The following is a 22,503-nucleotide window of genomic DNA, read 5'->3' as shown; positions in this document are numbered from 1 at the left end:
GTCCAGTGACTCTAGGTTTCCCATGGTGGTCTAGCTTCAACTGACTCATGATTTCAACAAGTGAAATTTCTAAAAATCTCCACAAAACCCATTCTGATGAAAAACTAATTGAAAAGAAATCTCTTCGCTCGATTCATTCCTTCTTTATTATTCACCAAATGTCAAAATGGGAATTTTCACTATATTAAAATTTATATAATCGAAGCTTATATCTAAAGAAAAGAAATTGAGTCAATGTAAGAAATATTCAATACACTTAAAAGTTCTATTATTATTATTATTTACATAAATAACAAATCAAATGGGAATATTCCAAACAAAAACAAAGTACATTTAATTATCTAATCATCAATATACTCATTTAAGGCCCAGGGCAGAGTGAGTTGGTGAATGCTGATTGGCGGCCTATGCTCCATTAGGAGTAACAGGCGTAAGTAAGTAATATAAACACTTACATTAATTTGGTCATATTTCTATTCTCAATAGTTTTTTCATTATATCAATTTAATTACTGTACTATTTTTCATATTCATTATTGAATTCTTTCATTATTTTCCCATAAATCTTTAATATTTTTCATATATAATTGATGATTTGGCTTAACAACAGTTTTATCATCATCATTATTATTTCTATTATTGATAATAATCAGTGAATATGGATGAGAACGCCAAAAATTATTTTCTTTAAGAAAATTAATTACTTTCATCATTTTCTCATATGATGGTATTTTAAGATTATTATTATTATTACTATGTATAATTGCATTCAATACAACCGCTTCTGAATGGATCCAATCAATAATTTCATCCAATTGATCTGTATTCTCTTTCCATATTGTTTTACAGATTGAGTTCCAATAAAATTTTTCTATTAAACTATCTATTGTATTCATTAGATCTTTTAATATTTAATTATTTGAATGAATAGATTAATTGAATATATTTAATTGATTATTGACTGATTTCAAATAAATCAATAAACGTATCTTTTTTGGAATTGTATAATATTGATTTATTATTATTCTATTAGTAATAAGTATAATTGGAATCTGATGTGAACAGAGAAATAAGAGGCTTTGACAAGATATGAAAGTTATTTTTCAGGAAGTTATTTCATTTAATTCAAAGCTTGTAAAACACTGAACTCCTCCTGGATGGTTTTTGTCCAAAAAAAGAAGCCGAACAGCTCCAGAGGTACCAGAAAACCTACGCCTAGATCCAACACGAATTCGTTGAGTCTAATAGCAAGCTATCAGAACTCAATCCCAGGTGAGAGGAAATTTATCACCCCCTAATATTAATGGGCACCCGCTTAGATTGCAAATAGACACTGCGTCTGATGTAACAATTCTCTCGCGAAAATATTGGATCAGAATGGGAAGTCCACGCATGGTGCCAACACAAAACACTGACATTTATTTTTGTCCCTAGTCTATTCTACAGATCATAAGCTTTCGTTTGATATGTGATTCATTGCCATAGTCTTTTCTAATTTAAACGTAATATTTTTTACTTTATTTTCTATGCTAATCACCAGTTTGGGACATAATTGTATTTTTTAAATTGGTGTGCGCGTTGTGGTCAGGTTAGTCATCTATTTATTCATGTATCTTTGTACACGAATCTGAAATCGGGAACCAGATCGGAATTGGAAATAGATCGAGTGGTGTTCCAGTTGACTTTTCTTCTCTCACTCGCATGCTTGTCAGCCAATCAGGCGGTACAATAGTCTCTTTATCACAATCAGTTGGTCTCACTTCGAACTAATGCATACACAAGCCTCAAGGTTAAGCCAGTCAACCTAACGCGTCAAGGTCTTAGTCTAGACTACACAAGTTATTCTCTGCACAAAGTGGGTAGACAGATAAAGGACGTAACAGAAACTAAGCCTATTTTTTTTAAAAAAGATCACCCTTAGTCAAGCTATGGAGTTTAAATATATGAGGATTGCCTCGATATAGTCATTTTGACACTAATTTATGTAGAATAGATGAAAAGTGGATAATCGGTCAAATCATATTCAAAATATCAATAGTGGGAAAATCCAAATTTAATTAAAAATTTATACACGTCACATAAATGAGAATCTACTGGAATTCGGTAGCTAAATGAGTAACGCGTTGTTTTTGAAGTGGGAGGTACTTAGTTAGTTCTGGAGAGTGAACAGTTTTGGTACGATTTAGGTGCTCAACTGACGATTCTCGAAGAGGACGAAACGTGCGCCACGAATTCCATTGCTAGCCCCATTCCACCTAATCTGAATATTCGTTTATATTTGGAAAAGTGATAGTACAAATAAGTATATGGATTTATTCATTGCAGTTAATTTGAAATATTACTGATTAGGAAGTAGTTTTGATTGATTTGACTGTTTAATCACATTTATAAAATAGGCGGCATGCTTAAATATCCGGGCTACCTGTTCCTGCCATCTAGATATTTCAACCAGTCATCTCTCTTTTGTTTGTTTCAACAAATCATTATATCAATTAATTGCATAACCTATTCAAGTGCGTTTGTGAAAAGTTCACGACCTTTCGCTGTACAAGTTAGGAATGAGCTAAATCCGAGATATAGTGGTCGCTGGCAATATACATTGAGAAGAATGTACATTATTCAGATGTCGATTCCTGAACTGCCAACTTTTTACTGGCGAAGACTCATTATTTATTATCAGGATCGACCAAGAAATATGAAACGGAAACTTGTTGAAATAATTTGCGATGAGAACTTTATATTGTACCGAAAATATAATATTGAATAAAGCTATTAATAATAATAATCTTTACAAACAGTATAATCAGAACCGAAGTGCCGATAAAACTACCAAAGTTTAAAAAAGTATCATGTAACAGACGCCAACTAGCAGGCAATAGTCAGGTATAACTTCATCTCTCTTTATCATAATAAAACCAGATCCTTGGTTTTTAATCTTGTCCGTATTTTTTCCTATAAATTAGATATATTATTTCATCAAATTTATATTGCAGTGATGTAATTACGTAGATAAATGTGAAGTCGCGAAATGTGTGAATCCTACTTCTTCTATTATGACGACTTAGGTTACGAGGTAAACAAATATAAATTTAAGTCAAAAATATTGAACTGGTCAAGTGTCATTACTAATTAGTGGGATGGAACCTCATTGTACTCAATATTAACACTGAACAACTTGTCTATTTCATCAGTATCTTAATTGTTGTAAGATTTCGAGATGATGAAAAATGGACGCAAAGAAAATATTAGTTTGGTTGTTGAGATCAAGATATCTGATATGGTTCAGGTACTACACGATTGCGGTTAATGTGTATGATAAGTTAAAAGGACGTGTATATCATGAAAAGATGTAAGTTAGGAATTACTTCAAGATTTTGAAAACTAATCAACTGTCTTACAGAGACTATTTAATTTTCACCAATTTGGATGTATTATGTGTGACTTTCTTTGGTTATTGAAAAAAGTATCAAAAAAACGCTAACCGTGAATACGATTTCGTGATAATTACTGCTTTCCAGATCGCATTAAAACGAATCATACACATTACGGATGTTGTTCTTTACAAACTATGAATATTACATAGTTGCTATATGGGATTTATTAACTAAATAAAATAATTAATTTAATCATTGTTAATACAAACAATTGTTGAGTTTATGGTGCTGAACTGGAGTAAATCGTACTAGAATCGAGAAGATGAAATCTACACATTATCAAATAACGAAATAGAGATCATTACCTATATGTGATTGGGATTTGAGTTTTACTATAATTGATTAAACATGATAAGTGAATAACCCCCATTACTAAACCTATGAAGGGATAAATTTGAAAGACATGACTAGTTACATAATACTTACGGAATGATTGTCACCTCGAAGCTTAGCTGGAACTCTTTATTTATTTATTCAAACACATAAACATAGGTGCAAGAAGGCATCAAATATGTCCAACAATCCGGTTAAAGCGTAGGACATTCGCTCTTCATCCTCTCAATTTCATAAACAACACCCCAGCCGCGAAAAGGCAGTGAGTAGGACTTCCCTGACAGAGGTTGTGTGCGCGTGGCTATGTGAGAGCATTTTGGGAGGAAGAGTTGACTCTCCCCACTCTCGACCGTACCAGGGTATATGGGGGCTGGAACTCTTACCATTTAACCGTTGCAACAAGATCTAGTGAACTACTCGACACAGTTTATCGTTATAGACCTGATCAATAAATGTGTAGTATACAAACCACGAATTTAAATGATCATTTCGAGTAATTTTCTTCCAGATAACACCATTTGCACTCTATAATATCGGATTCTGATTTTTATTTTAATATTTAACAACCGTTGAATTAATGACCAATTTTGCTATTGTTATTTCGCATTATTTAAAGGATCCTCTCTATTAATGCTGCTAAACTGGAACACGGTTAAATGAATAATTTAACAGGGTGTAAGTTATCTTATGATGCTCATTATCAAAATAAGTGTACATATTTTAGATGGATGGATAAAAAGAAATCAGTAGTAAATACACAAAAAAAAGAAACAGAACATAGAAAAAGAGGGAAACAAAAAATAATTAACAATCAAGGTACGAAATACAAAGTAATGTATATATATATATATATTGGCAAAATACTTTCTAGTATTATTTCCATGTAAATTATTGATTACAAGTGGTTTTCAATATCCAAGAGTTTTCATACCATGTGAAGTATTTGACTGGGAAAGCGAATTTATACAATGCTCGATAGCTCTCACTTAAACGTTGTCGTTCTTCAAGCTAGAGAGTGATGTATCCAAAATAATGAAAAAAACAACAACAGAATAGACTGATTGTGTGAATTCATTGACTATGAACTATGATGATATAATAAATCAAACAACATTTATATCATTGTTAGTAAGACTGGAATTGCTTGTAATTGTGTGGAATAAAGTATTGTCTGGTCTAAACTCTAGTTCGTCAATCGTGCATCTGTTATAACGTGATCTAGTCACTGAACAATATGTCAAACAAATATCTAGACTAGCGGTAGCATATTATTGATCATTATTCTTACTAATGGTATTATAGTCAAAAACATTGAGTTTTCGATAATCGATCTGCTACCAGGAAGTTTACTAATTGACGCAGATGACATAGTCCTGTTTGGTGAAGACAATGATAAAATGCAGTCTTTTGATAGCACTGAGCAACAACTTCAGGATGTATGGGATACACTTCTACCCCTCTAAATGCGAATTGCTTCTTCAGGACTGGTTTACATCAACACCTGAACTAAGGATAGGGAGTGAAATAGTCGAACGCATTGACACCTTCACTTATCTTGGAAGTCTGATCAGCCCTAAAGGGTTGGTGTCTGACGAAATCTCAGCACGGATTCAAAAAGCTCATTTGGCTTTTGCCAACTTACGTCACCTATGGCGAAGGCGAGATATCCGTCTATCAATTAAGGGACGAGTATACCGTGCGGCAGTTCGTTCTGTTCTACTTTACGGCTGCGAAACGTGGCCATTAAGAGTAGAAGATAAACGTAAGCTACTAGTATTTGACCGCAAATGCCTTAGAAATATTCCTAGCATCTGCTGGGATCACCGGGTAAGTAATAGTGAGGCTAGACGCAGGGTATTAGGGAATGATGGTAAATCAGTTGATGAGGTTGTGAATCTTCATCGACTGAGATGGTTGGGTCACGTGTTGCGTATGCCCGAACACCAATTACCACGACGTGCAATGCTGACTAGTGTTGGGGAAGGATCGAAGAAAGATAGGGGTGGCCAAACCAAAACGTGGCATCAGTCCTTGAAGTCACTAACCACTGATCTGAGCCATACTGATAGATGCATACTACTTGGTTGGAGTCCGTGCGAATATCGTAACCAATGGTTGGAGACTCTGGGTGACATGACTCAGAATCGATCCCAATCGCGTAGGTGTATAGACTCTTCGTCTTCCCCTAAACGGTGAGATAAAAACTACTTTATACCTTTTTTTCTCCCTATAGCACATCCCTAAATAAAATCTTTTTTTACTACCATTGAAGTAACTACTTCTATGAATTTGGTGTTCATCTTGTTGTGCTAATGAGGTATGACAACTTGGCTTGATGCATATATGTGCCTGGTTCTACACTGTAGACGACTGACTGACTGAGTATAATAAACTATAGTGAAAAGGAGAGAATAATTTTAATTCATCGATTATACCATTTCTTATTTTGTTAAACGCTCCAGTTTTCAACTTACATTATTTCTACTAGTACGAGACTTAGGTCTAAGGGTTTCCTTGCTGACCACCATCAACGACTTAATAAAGTAAAAATAATTATTTGCTCAGTATTTGTTTGATCAAATGGGATTTATTATCAAGCACGAAAACAATCAATCCCTTATTTAGTTATAAACAAATATGATTATCAATTATGATTCGTAACATCACACAAAGAAATCATTTGAAAAATACGAGGGTGATAATTTATTTATAGCAACAGAAACAAGAAAATAGAATTATACGAAATGATGCAAACTAAACTTTTTACTACAGATTCAATCATATGATTTTACTAGTCTTTATAGATAATCTGTTGGATAGAAATACAACGAATTCAGTTATTTAAGATAAATTTAACATATATCATGGGTACTGAATAACTTTTAAAATTAAACATAGTAGCGTTTCCGCTAGCTTAATAACTGTTTGAAGTTTTATATCACAGACTGAGTTTCGTTAGACAACTCTTGAGATTTAAGAAGCTCTAAACAACTGTTTCGTCCACATATGGGACAATTTGAAAGTGCAAAAATATGAGCTCGTGAACAATACAACTCATGATCTTCAGGTCTAGCATAAAGCGCTTATCCTTTAGATCACTGAGTTGGTATCCAACAAACTACAATATTAGCTTTAGATGATTTGCAAAATTATGCAACTGTTATCCACTAACATTGATACTATTTGTCTCAGGCTGATATTATTACAGAAATTAATTGACTGGATAAATTAGATGACGTAGAAATATTAATGCATACTAGTTGGTTTAAAGTAATTAAAAAAAAGAGACTAGACAATGAATTGAGCATAGAATTAAAGACTAAACAATAACTAAACATACTTCTTGTTTTTTCTCTGTAGCCAAATTAAAATTTTTTAATTGTAAAGCTTTAGTAACATTTTGCCATAAACGACGAGATTCTTCTGGTTGTTGATATTCAATAGGACGTATATGTTTTGAGAAAACAGGCAATTGATTGACATTCACTGACCATTTATTTAAATTCTAAAAAGAAAAGATAAACAATTCAGTAGTAGAATTAAACAGTTTTTTTTAAAAAAGAAAAAATATTGTGAAAATAAAAATTATAGTTACACTAAACAATTCTTACTGTTTAAAAGAAAACGGACATGATTAAAATGTTAGAACAAAACACACACACACACACACTAGAATAAACTTAGCAAATGACCTAATTTATAAGCAATTTTCAAATAGAATTATTTAAATGATCTTTTTTTGTGATTAAAACATTAATCTACCATTGTTCTAGTTGAATGAAGATGTCTGTCATGAATAAATGATGTGGAACATTCCATATTTTGTAGCTAGAAATAACTTTTTTATTTAAACACATAAACATTGGTACAAGGAAGCACCAAATACATATGCGTCACATAAATCATTCTGTTTATATGAGGGTCGAGATACTGCCTGGGTGCCAAAACCGAAGCAGGTGATTCTCTTAGGGGGCCACCCCATGAGCCTTCGACGTAAAGGTCTGACCCACAAGACAGTGAAGCAACGTAAGGAGATGTAGTCTCATGATAGCTAGTGACCGACAATTGGTTCGTACGCCATTTGTTTCCTTAGGATCCTAGAGCCCATGTACACCAATGATTTGGAATCAGGGTTTTCCAACTACCCTAGGTGGACTCTACCAACCCGGTTAAAGCGCCAGACATTCACTTTTCGTTCTCTGAACTTCGTGAACAGCACCACCGCCACGAGAAGGCAGTGAGTAGGATTTCCCTGGCAGTGGTTGTATGCACGTGGCCATGTGAGAGCATTTCGAGAGGGGAGTGACTCTGCCCACTCTCGGCCGTACCAGGATATTCTCATGATAGAAATCATTAGAACAGTTATATTGTTCAATTAAATAATTTGTCAATATATTACGTAACAAAATGTATTTCACGCTGATGAATCGTAAACTTATTGTACTAATCATTAGTAGTATTATAGTGAACAGAACACGGGTAGAGACAACCGAATGTATTTAGCACAAATTTACAGAGTTACTTGGTAAAATAGAAAAACCAAATAGTAAATCGTTAATTTGCAAAATATCATTCCATCATATCAAACCGGACTGTTGCTGTTGCAATCATCAATCTGTTGTCTCACATTTCGTGGTTCATGCGTTTTCTTACAAATTGCATTGCGTTCCCGCTCTTCGTTTCTTGATCTTCCCCCATCTTCTGCTGCCAGACATTACGTTCTTTAACTCGCGTCATATACTACTTATATCAATATAAGTAGCACACACCACAGTATTACTTGCTTCACTTAAAACCGGATTCGATTAGAAAACGAAAATGATATAACCCTCTAAAGTAATATATCATATCTTATAAGTATATACGGTCCTTGTACGTCTCTGAATTAACAGATAGAGTGGAACTGAATAGATCACAAAAAGATGCAGTTATACATGGTAGGTGATATGAATGTATGGAGGAACCATAGTTAGTGAATTATTCACTCAGTCAAGATCATTGCAAACATGTTCTTGTAAGTGTCGGTTTGACCAGTTATAAAAAAATCACGTCAAATGTAAGCAGCTCATTCGGCTTCAATTTCTTACATATTCATTGTTTGCTTTCTTCGTAGAGTTAGGTTAGTTGAGTGTAGAAAGTAAGCGGTAATAATGATAATAAACAATCAAGCAAAAAAGCGTTAGAAACCACTAACTTTAATTTTACCTTATTAAAAACTTCAAAATTGATAATATTATTCCATTCACCAGAAATACGTGCAATTAAATGATTGCTATTTCTAACTGAACTTAATGGTGATGACCCAGGCCCTTTGGCTGAACGATCAGATGAAGTTGGAGAAATACTGTGTGTATTGTAAATTTCTCCAGTGATACAATGTAGTTTATCTTCATAATGTGGCTATTGTTTATCAAAATAATAGTATACAAAAATGAATTAGTGCTAACTAAGAACTAAGGTTTCATTAATAGGCTTAATTTTAATTAGAAAATACTATACTTTTATTACCATACTATATTCCACAGAACAGATAATAGTGTAGTATTTTGATCATACTTTGAATGTGTGAATATAGTACAAAATCATTCATAGCAATAGAGAAGATTCATTCACTCTTTATTTTCTGCTAAGTCTTCAGCTTCAATATTATTTTCAAATAACAATAAACGATCTATTGTGTCATTGAAGAAGAACATAGATAATTTATTGACGAAACGTTTATCTTTTTGAAGATTTCATTAGCTCAAGCTGTACAATTGTATTTATTTGCTAAAAATAGTAGTCTTTAATAATAAAATGGTGTCAGATCCTGAAAAGAAACTATATAATAGCCTAAGCGAATAATGAAGAATACCAAGGTTAAGATAATTATCCACCTAATAAAAGAAATTGAGAACAGATTAATTTAAAATTCTAATAATGGTTTGGATTGATTATAATTATAGCTAATCACCAATTCAAACCTGACCTTTATGTACAAACTATAGAGTGTTCAATTCATCATACCATCTTTTTTTTATCTTTCATTATCTATTGGCTTTTTTCTCAATCCTTTCCAATTATTCTGCACGACTATTAATTATCATCAGAATGGGGGTTTGTGGAGATTGTAGTCATTTTGTTAGTTAGATTCACTAATTGATTTGAGCTACTGAGGAGTCCCATACTAGGACGAAACGACCGTCCAGTGCTTCGAGGTTTTCAATGGTCGTCTAGCTTAAATCAACTCATGAATTCAACTATTAAAGCTTTTAATTATTAATCATTAATACGACTTTTAGTGGTTCTGTTTTCAATATTTATCAAGTGAACAATTATCTTCATATTGACATTTTTTATTAACTGTTAGATTACTACAAAACTTCGTTTCAATATCTGACTTTTGTAGACAATTTACGTGACACAATACCGTTCCAATTTTCCCCTAATTATTCAACAGCATTCTTTGTGACTATAGACTACTATTTTTTTTAGCAAACGAAATGACTATAAATACAAATGTACAGTTTCAGTTAATGAAATCGTTGCAAAGAACATTATCTTCCCTGTGTTCTCTATATTTTTCTTCAGTATTATTCGGTATTTTTTATTTGTTAAATTCATTTCTTCTCTGAAAAGTATTTTCAAACACTTAGTCACCTTTACTTTCAATGATGGTGCCGTTACTTTTAGTTTCTCACTAATCATTTTGTCGTGGTAAGGCAACTTCAGTTGACCAATATTTCTATCAGGTTCTCTATTAGTTATGAATAATGAAGTGAAACGGATTCACACTGTATAAGACAGTGTAAATAGACTTTGAGCAAGACACTTCTCGTGTATAGAATAATAATGTGCAATAATCCTGAGGAAGTATAAACATCCTATTGAGTGATGTGAATAAGTCACATACTGTAAATTTTCATGAGAACAGCCAAGATAATTTTGTATTTATTGAATACATGAAAATCCTATAAAATGGATAGAACCTAAGGTCAACAAATAGGCATAGAATAAAGGCAAGTGTCTAATAATTATGGATCACTAGGGCTACAATAAAATATTGTCGAGAATCTGAGACGAAAGGAAAGTACGAACCAACGACAAGGAACATCTTACAATGATTTAGAAGTTATCTCATATATACTAAGTAGATATTCATTCGAGTAACAAAAAACCACTCCTGAACACTAGGAAATACAAAGGGGGTACATTTAATATCTTTTCAAAACTACATACAATTAGTTGATGACCCTAAGTATCGAGAAAGATTTCATGCTTTAAACGACCGTAATTTCGCATTCCGTGAAATTCACTAATACTACTACTACGACTACTACAGCTTTCTCCGTTGAAAAACTCGACGTTATTCTAGTAGACTTTACTTCTGAAGTTTTGTAAACGCAACGACATGTCTTATCGTTTAATTGATAATTCATATTCATGAATGTGTAAATACTTGGGGAAAATGCTTTAACTACTGTAATGGTTGTCGTAGTTGGTGCAATTTACCGCGTAAAAGATGTTAGATTCATATCATTTAATTGTTCAGTCCTTCCAGGTTCTGGACTGAAAAACCATCGTAAACTATGGAGAACTGGATGACTGTTTAAACTTATTTCCACAACAATCCAGTTTTGCTCATCCATAAAGCCAGGCGCATGAGATCAAACCAAGAACATTCATATCTTGTGATGAACACGAAAACACTGAACCAGTGAGTCGAAATTCAGTCTACAAACACATGGCGGTTTGCTTAAACTTCTGGAACACCAGTTCCAAACATCGATTTATCACCATAAGTTTTTCTATAAACCATGTAAACTTTGGCACTTTTACAAGATGCTTACAGCCTATTGTAAATCTAATTACTAAGAAACTCAAGCAGCTGCTCCGCGATGGTTCGTGTATTTCCCTGCTCTGTCGTTTGGCAAAACGAGAGGCGATTTCTACAGAATTCATACACCAAATATATTCAGTGATGGAAAAAGATGTCATAAAAGCAGAAAGACTGATAATGACACTTGCAGATGAATGTGAATGACAGCTAATCTTTGTTTAAAAACTTTCTAGATATACTTTTCAGATATTTACAGGTTGAATGCTCATCAGACAGAAAGTTTGTCTTAATTTCGTATATGTGCTGATAATGGCTTACTGTAACCAAACAAACAGTACTAATTGAAGCCGGTTTTATCATTATTATTATTGGTTTCATTGTTATTATACTGTCCATAGTGAGACATACGAACGTTGCAAAGTAAACAAAATCTACGTTTCACAAGTTGTAAACAAATTTTCATAAACAAAATAAGTGTATCGATTGTTTACAAACAAACAAAAAAACACCAGCTGACTTGCATAGCCATCTTACCTTAGTTAAAAATGTGATAACAGCTGAATAGCCAGTTTGAGGGCATGTGACAGAGACTTTATCACCGAATTCAACCCAAGGTACTGTTAAAATTGATCTAGCGTATACCGCAGGCAGGGAAAAGTGATACTCTTCGTCATTATGCTCACCAAGTTTCAATATTACTATAGAATATCAATTACATCAAGAAGATAAACATTGGGTGTAACGTCGTTGTGTGCAGTAAAATAAGAGACAGTATATACATATATAAATATAAATAAATATGAAAAACAAAGGTAAATTGTAGATACAGAAAAACAATCGATCTACTATACATGATTAAGAAAAATATCATCGTGGAGTCTGACGTATAGTACCAGGCTACAGTCAGTCAGTCAACTACAATGTTGGACCAGGTTTAGTAGGAAAGTGTTAGATAACAGTTAATGTTATATATTTTAAAACAATGCGAGAACACTTCCGTAGGTAAAAGAACTGTACAAAAAAACTAGCTCATAACGGGATTTTCAAACTAATCTGAGAGAATATACGAAAAAAGACATGAAAATTATTTGAATTTATTGTATTTTCTAACAATATATCAAGAAGTAAAGGCTGAGGGTAAATATATCACTTATATGTTAAATACACATTAAAGCAATCGCTAAGTTGGACCCCACTCAATGTAACTTAGTGTTTGGTTAATCGAGTAGTATCACTATCCTACACATTTACAGTTAGACCCAAAGCCAAGTACACGAATGTGTACTAAGTAGATGAGTTAATAATAAAAATTTCAAAAAACAACTTCAAAGAAAATTATTTGGTTATACCAATCTTTAAATCATGCATCATTCCATGATGTTGTGACTGGGATTGTGAAAAGTGGAGTAGTGGCCATTTTACGAGATTGTGTTAAAGTATCAACAGAAGCTGTCAAAAATTGATATAGGTTGATTCATCAAGACTCCTTTGGTTAAGGTCCTGAAAATAGTACAACTTAATGGCTTGAGATAGCATCAAACATGGGTCATAATAGCAGTTAATGACAATCTTATTGTAATCTTCTATTACATTTTTCAGAAAAATGAAACAAAAACAACTCTTTCTTGAGTGTATTTATAAGTGAACTCTATCTCCTTATTTATATTATACTTATTCACTTATTTTTTATAAGTACACTCCCCTTTCCTGGATAGAGGCATGTAGATAAGTGCTAACCATCAATTTTGGAGTCCATAACAGTATCGTAAACTGCTCGCAATCGGGTAGATGCACTCACTCGTCTGTCTTCCCATAAATCTTGAATTTTAAAATTGCATTATGCTTGCTATTTCGTGAATTTATTCTTCCTTCTCGAATCATATTTTCTAAGCTTCACTTTTTCTACTATCACTGATACTATAACCACTTCTACTAATATGGAATTCGTCTTGATAATTTCATTTCACTGAGCCGATGAGGTATGGAAACTTGAACCGATGGACACCAGTGGTAAATCCTAAGTTACCTATGACTGATTGTAGTATAGGAGTTTAAAATCATACAGCAGTATGATAAATGAAAAACAATTTTGATTAATGACGTTTAGAATTATTATCTAACTTGTAGTGTTTGTTTTTCAAAACACTAAAACAGCTTTGAACACACAAACATTTGACAAAATGAAGGTACAAACGAATGGTACAAAATGATTTATATATTGGTAACTTACAAAAATATATTTGATCGCTTCATTTTAGAAATGCTTAATATAGGACATAACAAGCAAGAGTACTCTTATTGCTTATGCACCTATAATGATACTAATGAGAGATATTTATGAGATAAGATAGGTGTAAGCATTTCAAATTCATGATCATTACTATTTGGTTGTGTTGTGACGGGTGGTATCCAAAATCTGATATTGGTACACGATGTGCTACGCGCTAAGCTCCCCAACTGACTACTTAAGCGAGAATACAAGAGTGAGTGAGAAAGTGTATTGGACTGCTGAATAAAATGTACAAATACTCATATATATTGATCCATTTATTAGTTAATGAAATGCATCTGTCCTTTCAGTCACTTCTGATTGCCATCGATTGACCTTTTCATCAGACTACTTCTGAATGGCTCTCCACATCAAGTTGAAATTAAAGTGTTTGAACTGTTTATCCTTCAGAAATGTACTTGATAAGAATAAATAAATAATATTTAAAATAAACATTATCAATGTTAAAATGTACACTTACATTTGCCTAACATTGCTGCACAAACACTCATGCCTTGGAATTTAGACTGAGTACACAATGAACCAGTCAATTTCATTTGTTTGATAGGACAAGAAAATTGAAAGACAGTAACAGATGGATGATGAGAAACTTGTTCAGCACAATATCTTATAACTACGGGTACATTGTAGTTGTTTTTTGTGGTGGTGGACATTTTACACGTATCTTTATTTATTTCTGATAAACATGATTCACTGTTTAGTTGATCTGGTGGTACAATCCAACTACAATGAAACGTCTCACCAATAATAGGATTATATGGCTTTTTGGCAATTGTATCCTTTAAAGAGAAAAAATATCATTTTAAGCAAAGATGGATAGTGGCAATGGAATTCAGGACCGTACACCATTGCTTTCAGTGAGTTCCTATCTCACAACAGACCATTCTGATAATAATAATCACCTGCTCACTAGTGACTGACTTCAGGAGACACTCCTGGAGTTCTAGTGAGAATTCGTTACCAGTGGAGTTCAACTTGGTGTACGGTGGCGCAACTTCGTGGATTAGTTGAAGTTAGACAGTAACACCGTTGGATGCCGGCCGGCTCAGTGGTCTGGTTGGTTAAGCGCTCGGCGCGAGACTGATAGGTCATGGGTTCGAATATCGCGGGGTGCGGGATCGTGGATGCGTACTGCTGAGGAGTCCCATACTAGGACGAAACAGCCGTCCAGTGCTTCCAGGTTTTCCATGGTGGTCTAGCTTCAATTGACTCATGATTTCAACCAGTGGAATGTCTATAAATCTCCACATAACCCATTCTGATAAGATTATATTTGTTTAAATAACAATATATATATATATATATACAAATAAAATATGAACAAACCAGATGTCCAGAATGAAATGTAGTAAGATACCATTGAATAAATGCTATCATACGCCATTCAGGATCTACATAGTCAGTAATGCTGTAAAATAAAATAAACATATATAATAGAGAAATAGTAAACTCATTATAAATGATATTTATTTATACACTAGTAATCTGAAAGAGTTAACAGAATAATAAAACCTCACAAATCTACTTTTTTTAGAGTTTAATTGAAGTGATTCATGAAAACAATCATCTATTGAATATTAGATGGATAATCTTTCTATAGTGTGCGATTTATAAAACCACCTAATGTAGTATATACAGTAAATATCCTATATAAAATGGATTTTGTTATATTTTATGACACTACTACATATGAGGATGGTACATTTGAATGTAGTAAAAGGAACAAGTTATATTACATGGAATTTGAATTTTATCTTCTGGACGTCGAAATAGAGAGGAAATCTACAATATACTGAGCTGAATTTATGAATTAAACTATATGATATCCAACTAATTTATTTTCCTGTTAAATTAGATCAAAAATATTTTGAATCATAAGTATCAACTTCATTATAAACATAATAAAGGAGTATGGAAGAGTCAAAGTATGAATATGTAATGAAACAACAGAATAAAAAAGACTAATAATTAATGTATAGCGTGAATTCATGTTCATATAGAATACGACACTATTAATAATCTAGATTATTGCAAACTTAGATGTATATGCAGAGCAATGCAACGTAAAAATGACCAACTTATTGATTGAGATTAAGAAGAAATTAACAGATATATGAATGAACATGAAAATATATAAAATGCAAAAATCAACAAAGGCAGAGATAAGTAAAGAGAGGTATTTTTCTTCTCAGATGATGAGAGAAGAAATTAGCTAATCAGTCAGTCAGTCATGCCCAAGCTAAAATCTGGCATATATGTCATCAGTTCAAATTCCCACGACATATTGGTACAGTGAGATGTAATTATTAAGACAAATGTCAGAGAAGTGGAATGAGGAAATCATAATTCTCTGAAATAATACTACTTGCAACTGGATAGTTGTACGAAATAAATCTAATTTGAATAACAGATATGATACTGTGGTGAACAAGAACACCAGTGGCGACAACTAAATGTATTTGACAGGAAATTACAGAACTTGTTAATAAAATCTAACAACCATATGGTAAATGCTTAATTTGCAAAATGACCATCAATTGTCTCAAAATGACTCAGACCTCATTGTTCTTGCATTTTCATACCAATTGCATTCTGTTTCGATTCTTTACTGTTCGATTCTCTTGTCTCTCCGCTGCCAGATTTTCTGTTCCTGACTAACGTCATATAATAATTATGTCGATATAGGTAGCACACACCACACTGTCCCCCCTTTAAAGCACTCGTTCTAGCGTTGGTTCATGCCCGCCGTGCCACATTCTTATTTTCTGCAGTCTGTGCTAATATTAGTCCATCGTCTCAGATTTGATTGTTCATGCCTTTTCATACCAATTGCGTTCCGTTTCCGTTCTTTCCTTAACGATCTTCTGCTGAAATACATTTTATGCCTGACCAACGTTATATACTACTTATATGGATATAAGTAACCCACACCACAATACTAACGGATTAAAAAAACAACCTTACACACTAGAGCTTGATATTTATTCTTAACTTAGAATAAACATTGTGAAAAAATACATTTCTTTCATGAAATAGTCTCCTAGGAACTTCAGTATGAAAAATATGATCCAGGGCATTTTCGATCTCCTTATATTTTTAAATTACAGAAATACGTAAGTACCTATTTCATGCTAGTGACTAGTGAGATTAAGTCTTGTTGTGAGAAGATTGAAACAGGGATTATCCCTGATGGCAGTGGATGGTGGATACGCAGTATCATGAATTGATGGCAGTTGAAAACATGGTTGACAGAACTATACTATACTACCGAAATAATTGGATTTAAGATGGTAGCTTTTAGATTTTTGTTCGAAATTGAATATAAAGGGAATGGATAGTTTTTAACCAGTTGAGAGTGAAGAAGCTACCAATAGTTAGTTATAAAAGAAAACAAATCCAATCAAAATGTTTATGATATTTTTATCCTAGCTTATGAACTTTTCAAAGTAAATTGAACATCCGTGAGATTTAAAATCAAAGAACTGAATGTATAGGCATTCATTCATATCATTTGTACAAATCATTCTTCTATCTTAATTCCCAACTCAATCCCTGATTACACTTCAATCTTTTCCAAGTTTATTCATCGTGTAAAATTTTAGATCCATGCTAATTTTTGCCACTATATGTAATCCATTATTTATTCATACTAGTTGTATTCTGATTGACTAATAACTGGGTAAGGACTTATCAAGGTCACTTGTAGAGTAACTCTAGAACGTGGCAAATAACAGTTGCACAAGAGAAACTAGTAAGCATCACTACTTAGTGGTATCTAAAAGTAACGCGCTAAGTACAAGGTCTGAAGATTTTAGTTTCAATCCCAGATGTGATCTTCTTTAGTGTACACGGTTGTAGAAGCCTAAACATAAAAGTTAATACAACTTTTCAAAGATACCTAGTTTGCAATGGTTACCTTGCCGAAATCAGTACATATTGTGAGTTATCTAAAATAGAAGTAAATATTCATATCTTCGAATAGATACTACTAGATAGGATTTTATAATAAATAAGCGACAGAGAGTGAACACATAGCCTGAAATGACCTTACTGATTAAATCAATCACATTTAAAAATCTGGCATATATAATGATTTCGATAGTGTTCAATGAAAAGGAGATGTGCACATATATACCTGCAAAACAAATTCGGATGGGCCATATAATTAGCAAACATTTCTAGCAAAGAATATTCCGCCAAAATAAACGTAGGGAAAACTACCTACATAGAAAGAAGGAAGTATATAATAACAGAAATATACATTTTATACAATACAAAGTGATGAATCAAACGATCATTGAATAATGATTGATTGTCCTAGAAACAATACATATACAAAAATTAATTTAGTAAATAGATTTTATTGTAGCCAGTTTGTAACGAAGAGTACATGAAGACGATAAAAAGTTGAAACTGTTGCCATAATATAAATATGACTGAGTTATCAATATTTTTTGCTATGGTAACTTTATTCTCATCAGTTTATCACACGACTTTTGTTTTTTCCACGAGCTTAATTAAAATTTCTACTTTCTTGCTTCTTATTTGAGCTTTACTTACTCAACTAATTAAGTCTGTGCACAAGTATTACATAAACCATACTACTAATAATATCGGATTCTTAAACATTCATATATTTATACTATAAATAAACAACCGTTTGAACAACTTTCTATTCAAAAACTTTCACAATTATTGGTTTTCTGTTAATCCACATTAATACCGTCAAAATTAAACTAGACTACCTTAAAAATACTAATTTTGTTTAGTTAAGGCCATTTATGCTTACAATGTCGATATTAGTCTCAGAGTACTTTTTTAAAAGTGGAACATTGGATAAAGATGTTGTGAATCATCATTATCCAGTTATGTTCACCATGTAACCACGATGCTATCCTGTTCAGCGTATTGTGAGGTTTACAAATTGCTAAACGACAGTCAAAGCAAACTAGTGGATCAATTCATTAAGTCTTTTACACTTTCTGTTAGATGTTCATGAGATAACTGTAATTCACGACTAGGGTAGTTATATGACATGCTTCAAATAATCGATCCTCATGATACATATACATTTATGTTTTATCTTCATTCAAATCTGAGATATAACGTTGCAGAACATACTTTTCATTTCATAAAAACATTAATTTTATTTGGCTTTTATTATTATTCCTTTTACTGTTATACTACTATTTTACCCCCGTGTGTAGCTGTTATACCTTGATATGGTTGTCGGGCTTGCATAGTGTGATGACCCAAGTGAAATATATTAGTTGGAGTACTTTTCTATTTAGGTTCTATCGTATTAGGCGGATTGGTTGGAGAAGCACAAAATTAGTGGTTCGCGGGTGAAATCCTACTGTTGACTGCACCAGGGCGTGACGGTAAGATAATATTTCCGTCAGACAACCATCATTCCCTCTTTTACAATGAAACGAGAGGGTTAGTAAATCTCGATACCAAAAATAGCACACCTCACCGTGAATTCTTATCGTTAGTGGCAGAGAACTAAAAGCATCGAAGTAAAATGCCAAGAGATACCCACAGAAAGGTCTTGTTCCTTGGGTTTTTCTCCGCTGTAACGCTGCTAAGTTGTCAAAATCATCCTTAAACCCAGTTTCTTTTCTATATTTTTGAGAAAAAGTGTTGTTTCATGGTGTGGGTAATTGAGTAGTGGCAACCAGTGTTATACTTCTAACAATATTAGAGATCTGCCTCCATACAATTAAAACTCATCATTATTGTTAATTAGTTATTTTGATTATTATTTTGGCAAGACTATAATTTATGGATGGACTAATCAAATCTAAGATAGAAAATCTTTGACGTGAAATTCATTCAACCAAATCACTAAGTAGCATCTTGGAATTATACCTGATGTCAATTCGTGATGAAAATCTTAATCCTTATTTATAAACCTAACGTCCAACTGTAAATCCAAAACTTAGTTCCTCACTCCAATTTTTAATTCTCATTTAACTTTAGTAAGTAGATGGACACTTACAAGGTCACTTAACGATTGCTCAAAGATCGTCCATAGATTATAATCTCACCACTGATACTTATCAATCCATTTCGAGTTGTCAGTCATCAAACATAACACAGTATTTGACAAGTGAAAAAACGTGTCAACCATTTCATCTGTAAAAATTCTCTGAAGTAGTTCGAATTGGCGGCAGAAAACACTCATATACGTACACGCAAACACAAGTGCACATGAAACGTCAAAATATAATTGATTTTTTTAAAAGAAAAACACATCTAAACCAGAAGATGTTACAACATGACATCTACATTCAATAAAGTAAACAGTCAGATACAATTTCTACTGAGTTAAGTGATGCGTTATTGAATGAATTATTACTGGCAAACCCATTATGGGAAGCTTCAAACTGTCAATTAAAAGCATCATAATAATTACCATCATAGATATTTTTTTAAATAACAACACACAGTTTCAAGTTAATAAAGAACAGTCTGGAACACTAGGTAAATTACTTTTGGTATTTCAAGTGTCTACTTTGATCTATTTTGATATCGATATGAAATAATCATACAACTAACAAATGAACAAATCATAGTATACGTTGGAATATTTCAAAAACCGATAAAGATTAAATGAAGAAAACACAGTCAGTAGATAATTAAAGGTCTTTAATTTCTCAAATTTGATATTTTAAGCTTGTAATGACAGCCAGTGTAGGTATCAACACTGGGATGCCCAGGTAAATATATAGCTGATGTGTCCCTAACAGGACGAGACGCAAATCCTAGATTCTCTTGCTAACCAATCACCAAATATGCTCAAGTAATATATAGACAGATAAAGAAATATAATAACTAATCAAATTACAATATATCCATTTCTCACCTTGGTTAATTCCATACCAAGTTTTAATTGAGAAAGTACGTGTAAAATGACTTTTTTATTATGTTCATCATTTTCGTCATCATCATTATATGAATTTATAATTTGTTTTTGTGAACTATTATTATCATTGTTATTAGCAAAAACTTCATTGTTATCATTACGATTATCATCGATTTCATCTACATCGTTTGGCATATCTTTGCAATTAATTTGCATATCTTTTATAGGCAGTGGAAATGTAGAAAGAATATTCTTCATTTCTTCGGATAGTTGAACACTACTATGAACAATAGTATAGAATAGAATAAAGACTGATAAAAACTACATTCAATGTCATATGGAATGTTATACAGAATAAAATGATAATTAACGTAGATAATTTATGTTATGAAAATTATTGGAGGATTATTTTGAATAATAATAATAATAATCACGTGGTTACTAATGAGAAAGTTAATTCCCAGAGTTATAGTGAGAAGGAGTGACTATTGGAGTTTAATCCAGTCAGGTGTGAGGCCGTTACCAACCAATGGTATTGGAAGATTGTTGGGGAGATCCAGAGTATTTATCGAAAAAAGAATATTATATTTCATGTTTGAGTTAGAGATTAGAAAAAGGAACTTACAAAATTTTGTCCTTATATGTCTAGTACTTATTACTGACCATCAAATCGACAAACCAAAAGTAGCTATGGAAGCTTTCTCCTATGTCGGAATAAATATTAAAAAGAGTTGAACTTCCGGAACGGTCATAAGTAGAATTATTGTTTATATTATACTGTATAATTCATAAATACTTAAACTGTTATTGTGTGCTTTACTAACACAAGTTATTGTTAATTACGGACCTGTCATTTAGTTTTTTTCCACTTATTGCATAGTTATAACTATAATGAAATCTTTTAACTGTGTTGCTATGTAGTCACGATTTTACCCTATATTAATGTATGAAAGGTTCATAAATCCGAACTTTATGATTAGGAGTTACTTGCTTGCCTTGTTGTGTCCAATCCTGGTTATAGCGGGAGCTACAGAAACCCCATCGTATAAAAAAACTAATCTTTGTCTTCAATATAGGTCTGTATGATTTCTTTTTTTATCCTGGCCATCACCCACGTCCTAAATGTACAAACATGTTTCGCATTTTTATGCCTATATGACTGGTTTCAATAAATAACAAATTGAATAAAGGAATTTTTATTCAACTTATTGTTAACTCACTATTATTACTTTTACTATCGATCACAGTAAATTTAGATATTAACTGTTTCAGTTGAAGGGGTTGTGTGAAGATTGATTTAATTTGTAGGTTGTATTCGTCAAACAATGACCTCTGTTAAGGGATGATCATAAACCGTGGGACACTTGGGAGACTTCATCTTAGTATGAAACTCCCAAGCATTAGAGTTCAGAGGTATCAAGATTGAAATATAGTTGAGATCGTGTATACACACAACTGAGTTTCATACTAGGACGAAACAGCATTTTAGTGATCCCTGGTTTTCAATGGTAACCCAACTGAGAATAGTTTGCGACGAATAAAACTATGAAAACTGTATATTAGTGTAGTGCTATGATGAGGATGTAGATGAGAAGCAACAGTAATTCACTCAATTTTTACTTTTTCAATATCTCATCAGGAGTATTTTTTAAAATATCAAAAATGTTACAATAACACAAAAAAAAACACTTTAGCGTAACAAACGAAGGCAAAATATAAGCTACAAATTTCCCAATCGAGTTTGAAAAATTATTCAAAGC

General features: G+C 32.6%; 2 protein-coding genes across 2 annotated transcripts in view; both read right to left on the bottom strand.

Annotated features, from left to right (window-relative positions):
• Nucleotides 1-28: 28 nt before the first annotated feature.
• On the bottom strand, nucleotides 29-2,010 carry MS3_00007959 (uncharacterized protein). Its single transcript, XM_051216299.1, has one exon. The coding sequence runs from the start codon at nucleotides 893-895 to the stop codon at nucleotides 533-535; it is 363 nt and encodes a 120-aa protein (XP_051066876.1). The 5' UTR covers nucleotides 896-2,010; the 3' UTR covers nucleotides 29-532.
• Nucleotides 2,011-2,064: 54 nt separating this feature from the next.
• OSBPL10 (Oxysterol-binding protein- protein 10) overlaps nucleotides 2,065-22,503 on the bottom strand; it is a 42,817-nt gene continuing 22,378 nt past the window's right edge. The window contains exons 15-22 of the mRNA XM_051216298.1: nucleotides 20,744-21,023; nucleotides 18,011-18,096; nucleotides 15,202-15,283; nucleotides 14,336-14,654; nucleotides 12,120-12,283; nucleotides 8,972-9,166; nucleotides 7,107-7,271; nucleotides 2,065-4,774 (exon numbers count right to left, since the gene is read on the bottom strand). Coding sequence (XP_051066875.1) covers nucleotides 4,655-4,774; nucleotides 7,107-7,271; nucleotides 8,972-9,166; nucleotides 12,120-12,283; nucleotides 14,336-14,654; nucleotides 15,202-15,283; nucleotides 18,011-18,096; nucleotides 20,744-21,023 — 1,411 coding nt within the window. The 3' untranslated portion in view covers nucleotides 2,065-4,654. The remainder of the gene's footprint in view (nucleotides 4,775-7,106; nucleotides 7,272-8,971; nucleotides 9,167-12,119; nucleotides 12,284-14,335; nucleotides 14,655-15,201; nucleotides 15,284-18,010; nucleotides 18,097-20,743; nucleotides 21,024-22,503) is intronic.

The sequence above is a fragment of the Schistosoma haematobium genome, chromosome 4 (assembly GCF_000699445.3).
Source record: "Schistosoma haematobium chromosome 4, whole genome shotgun sequence".
In the NCBI taxonomy this organism is placed as follows: Eukaryota; Metazoa; Platyhelminthes; class Trematoda; order Strigeidida; family Schistosomatidae; genus Schistosoma; species Schistosoma haematobium.
Note: the sequence above shows the minus strand (reverse complement) of the source record. Positions and strands in the feature narration are given on the sequence as shown.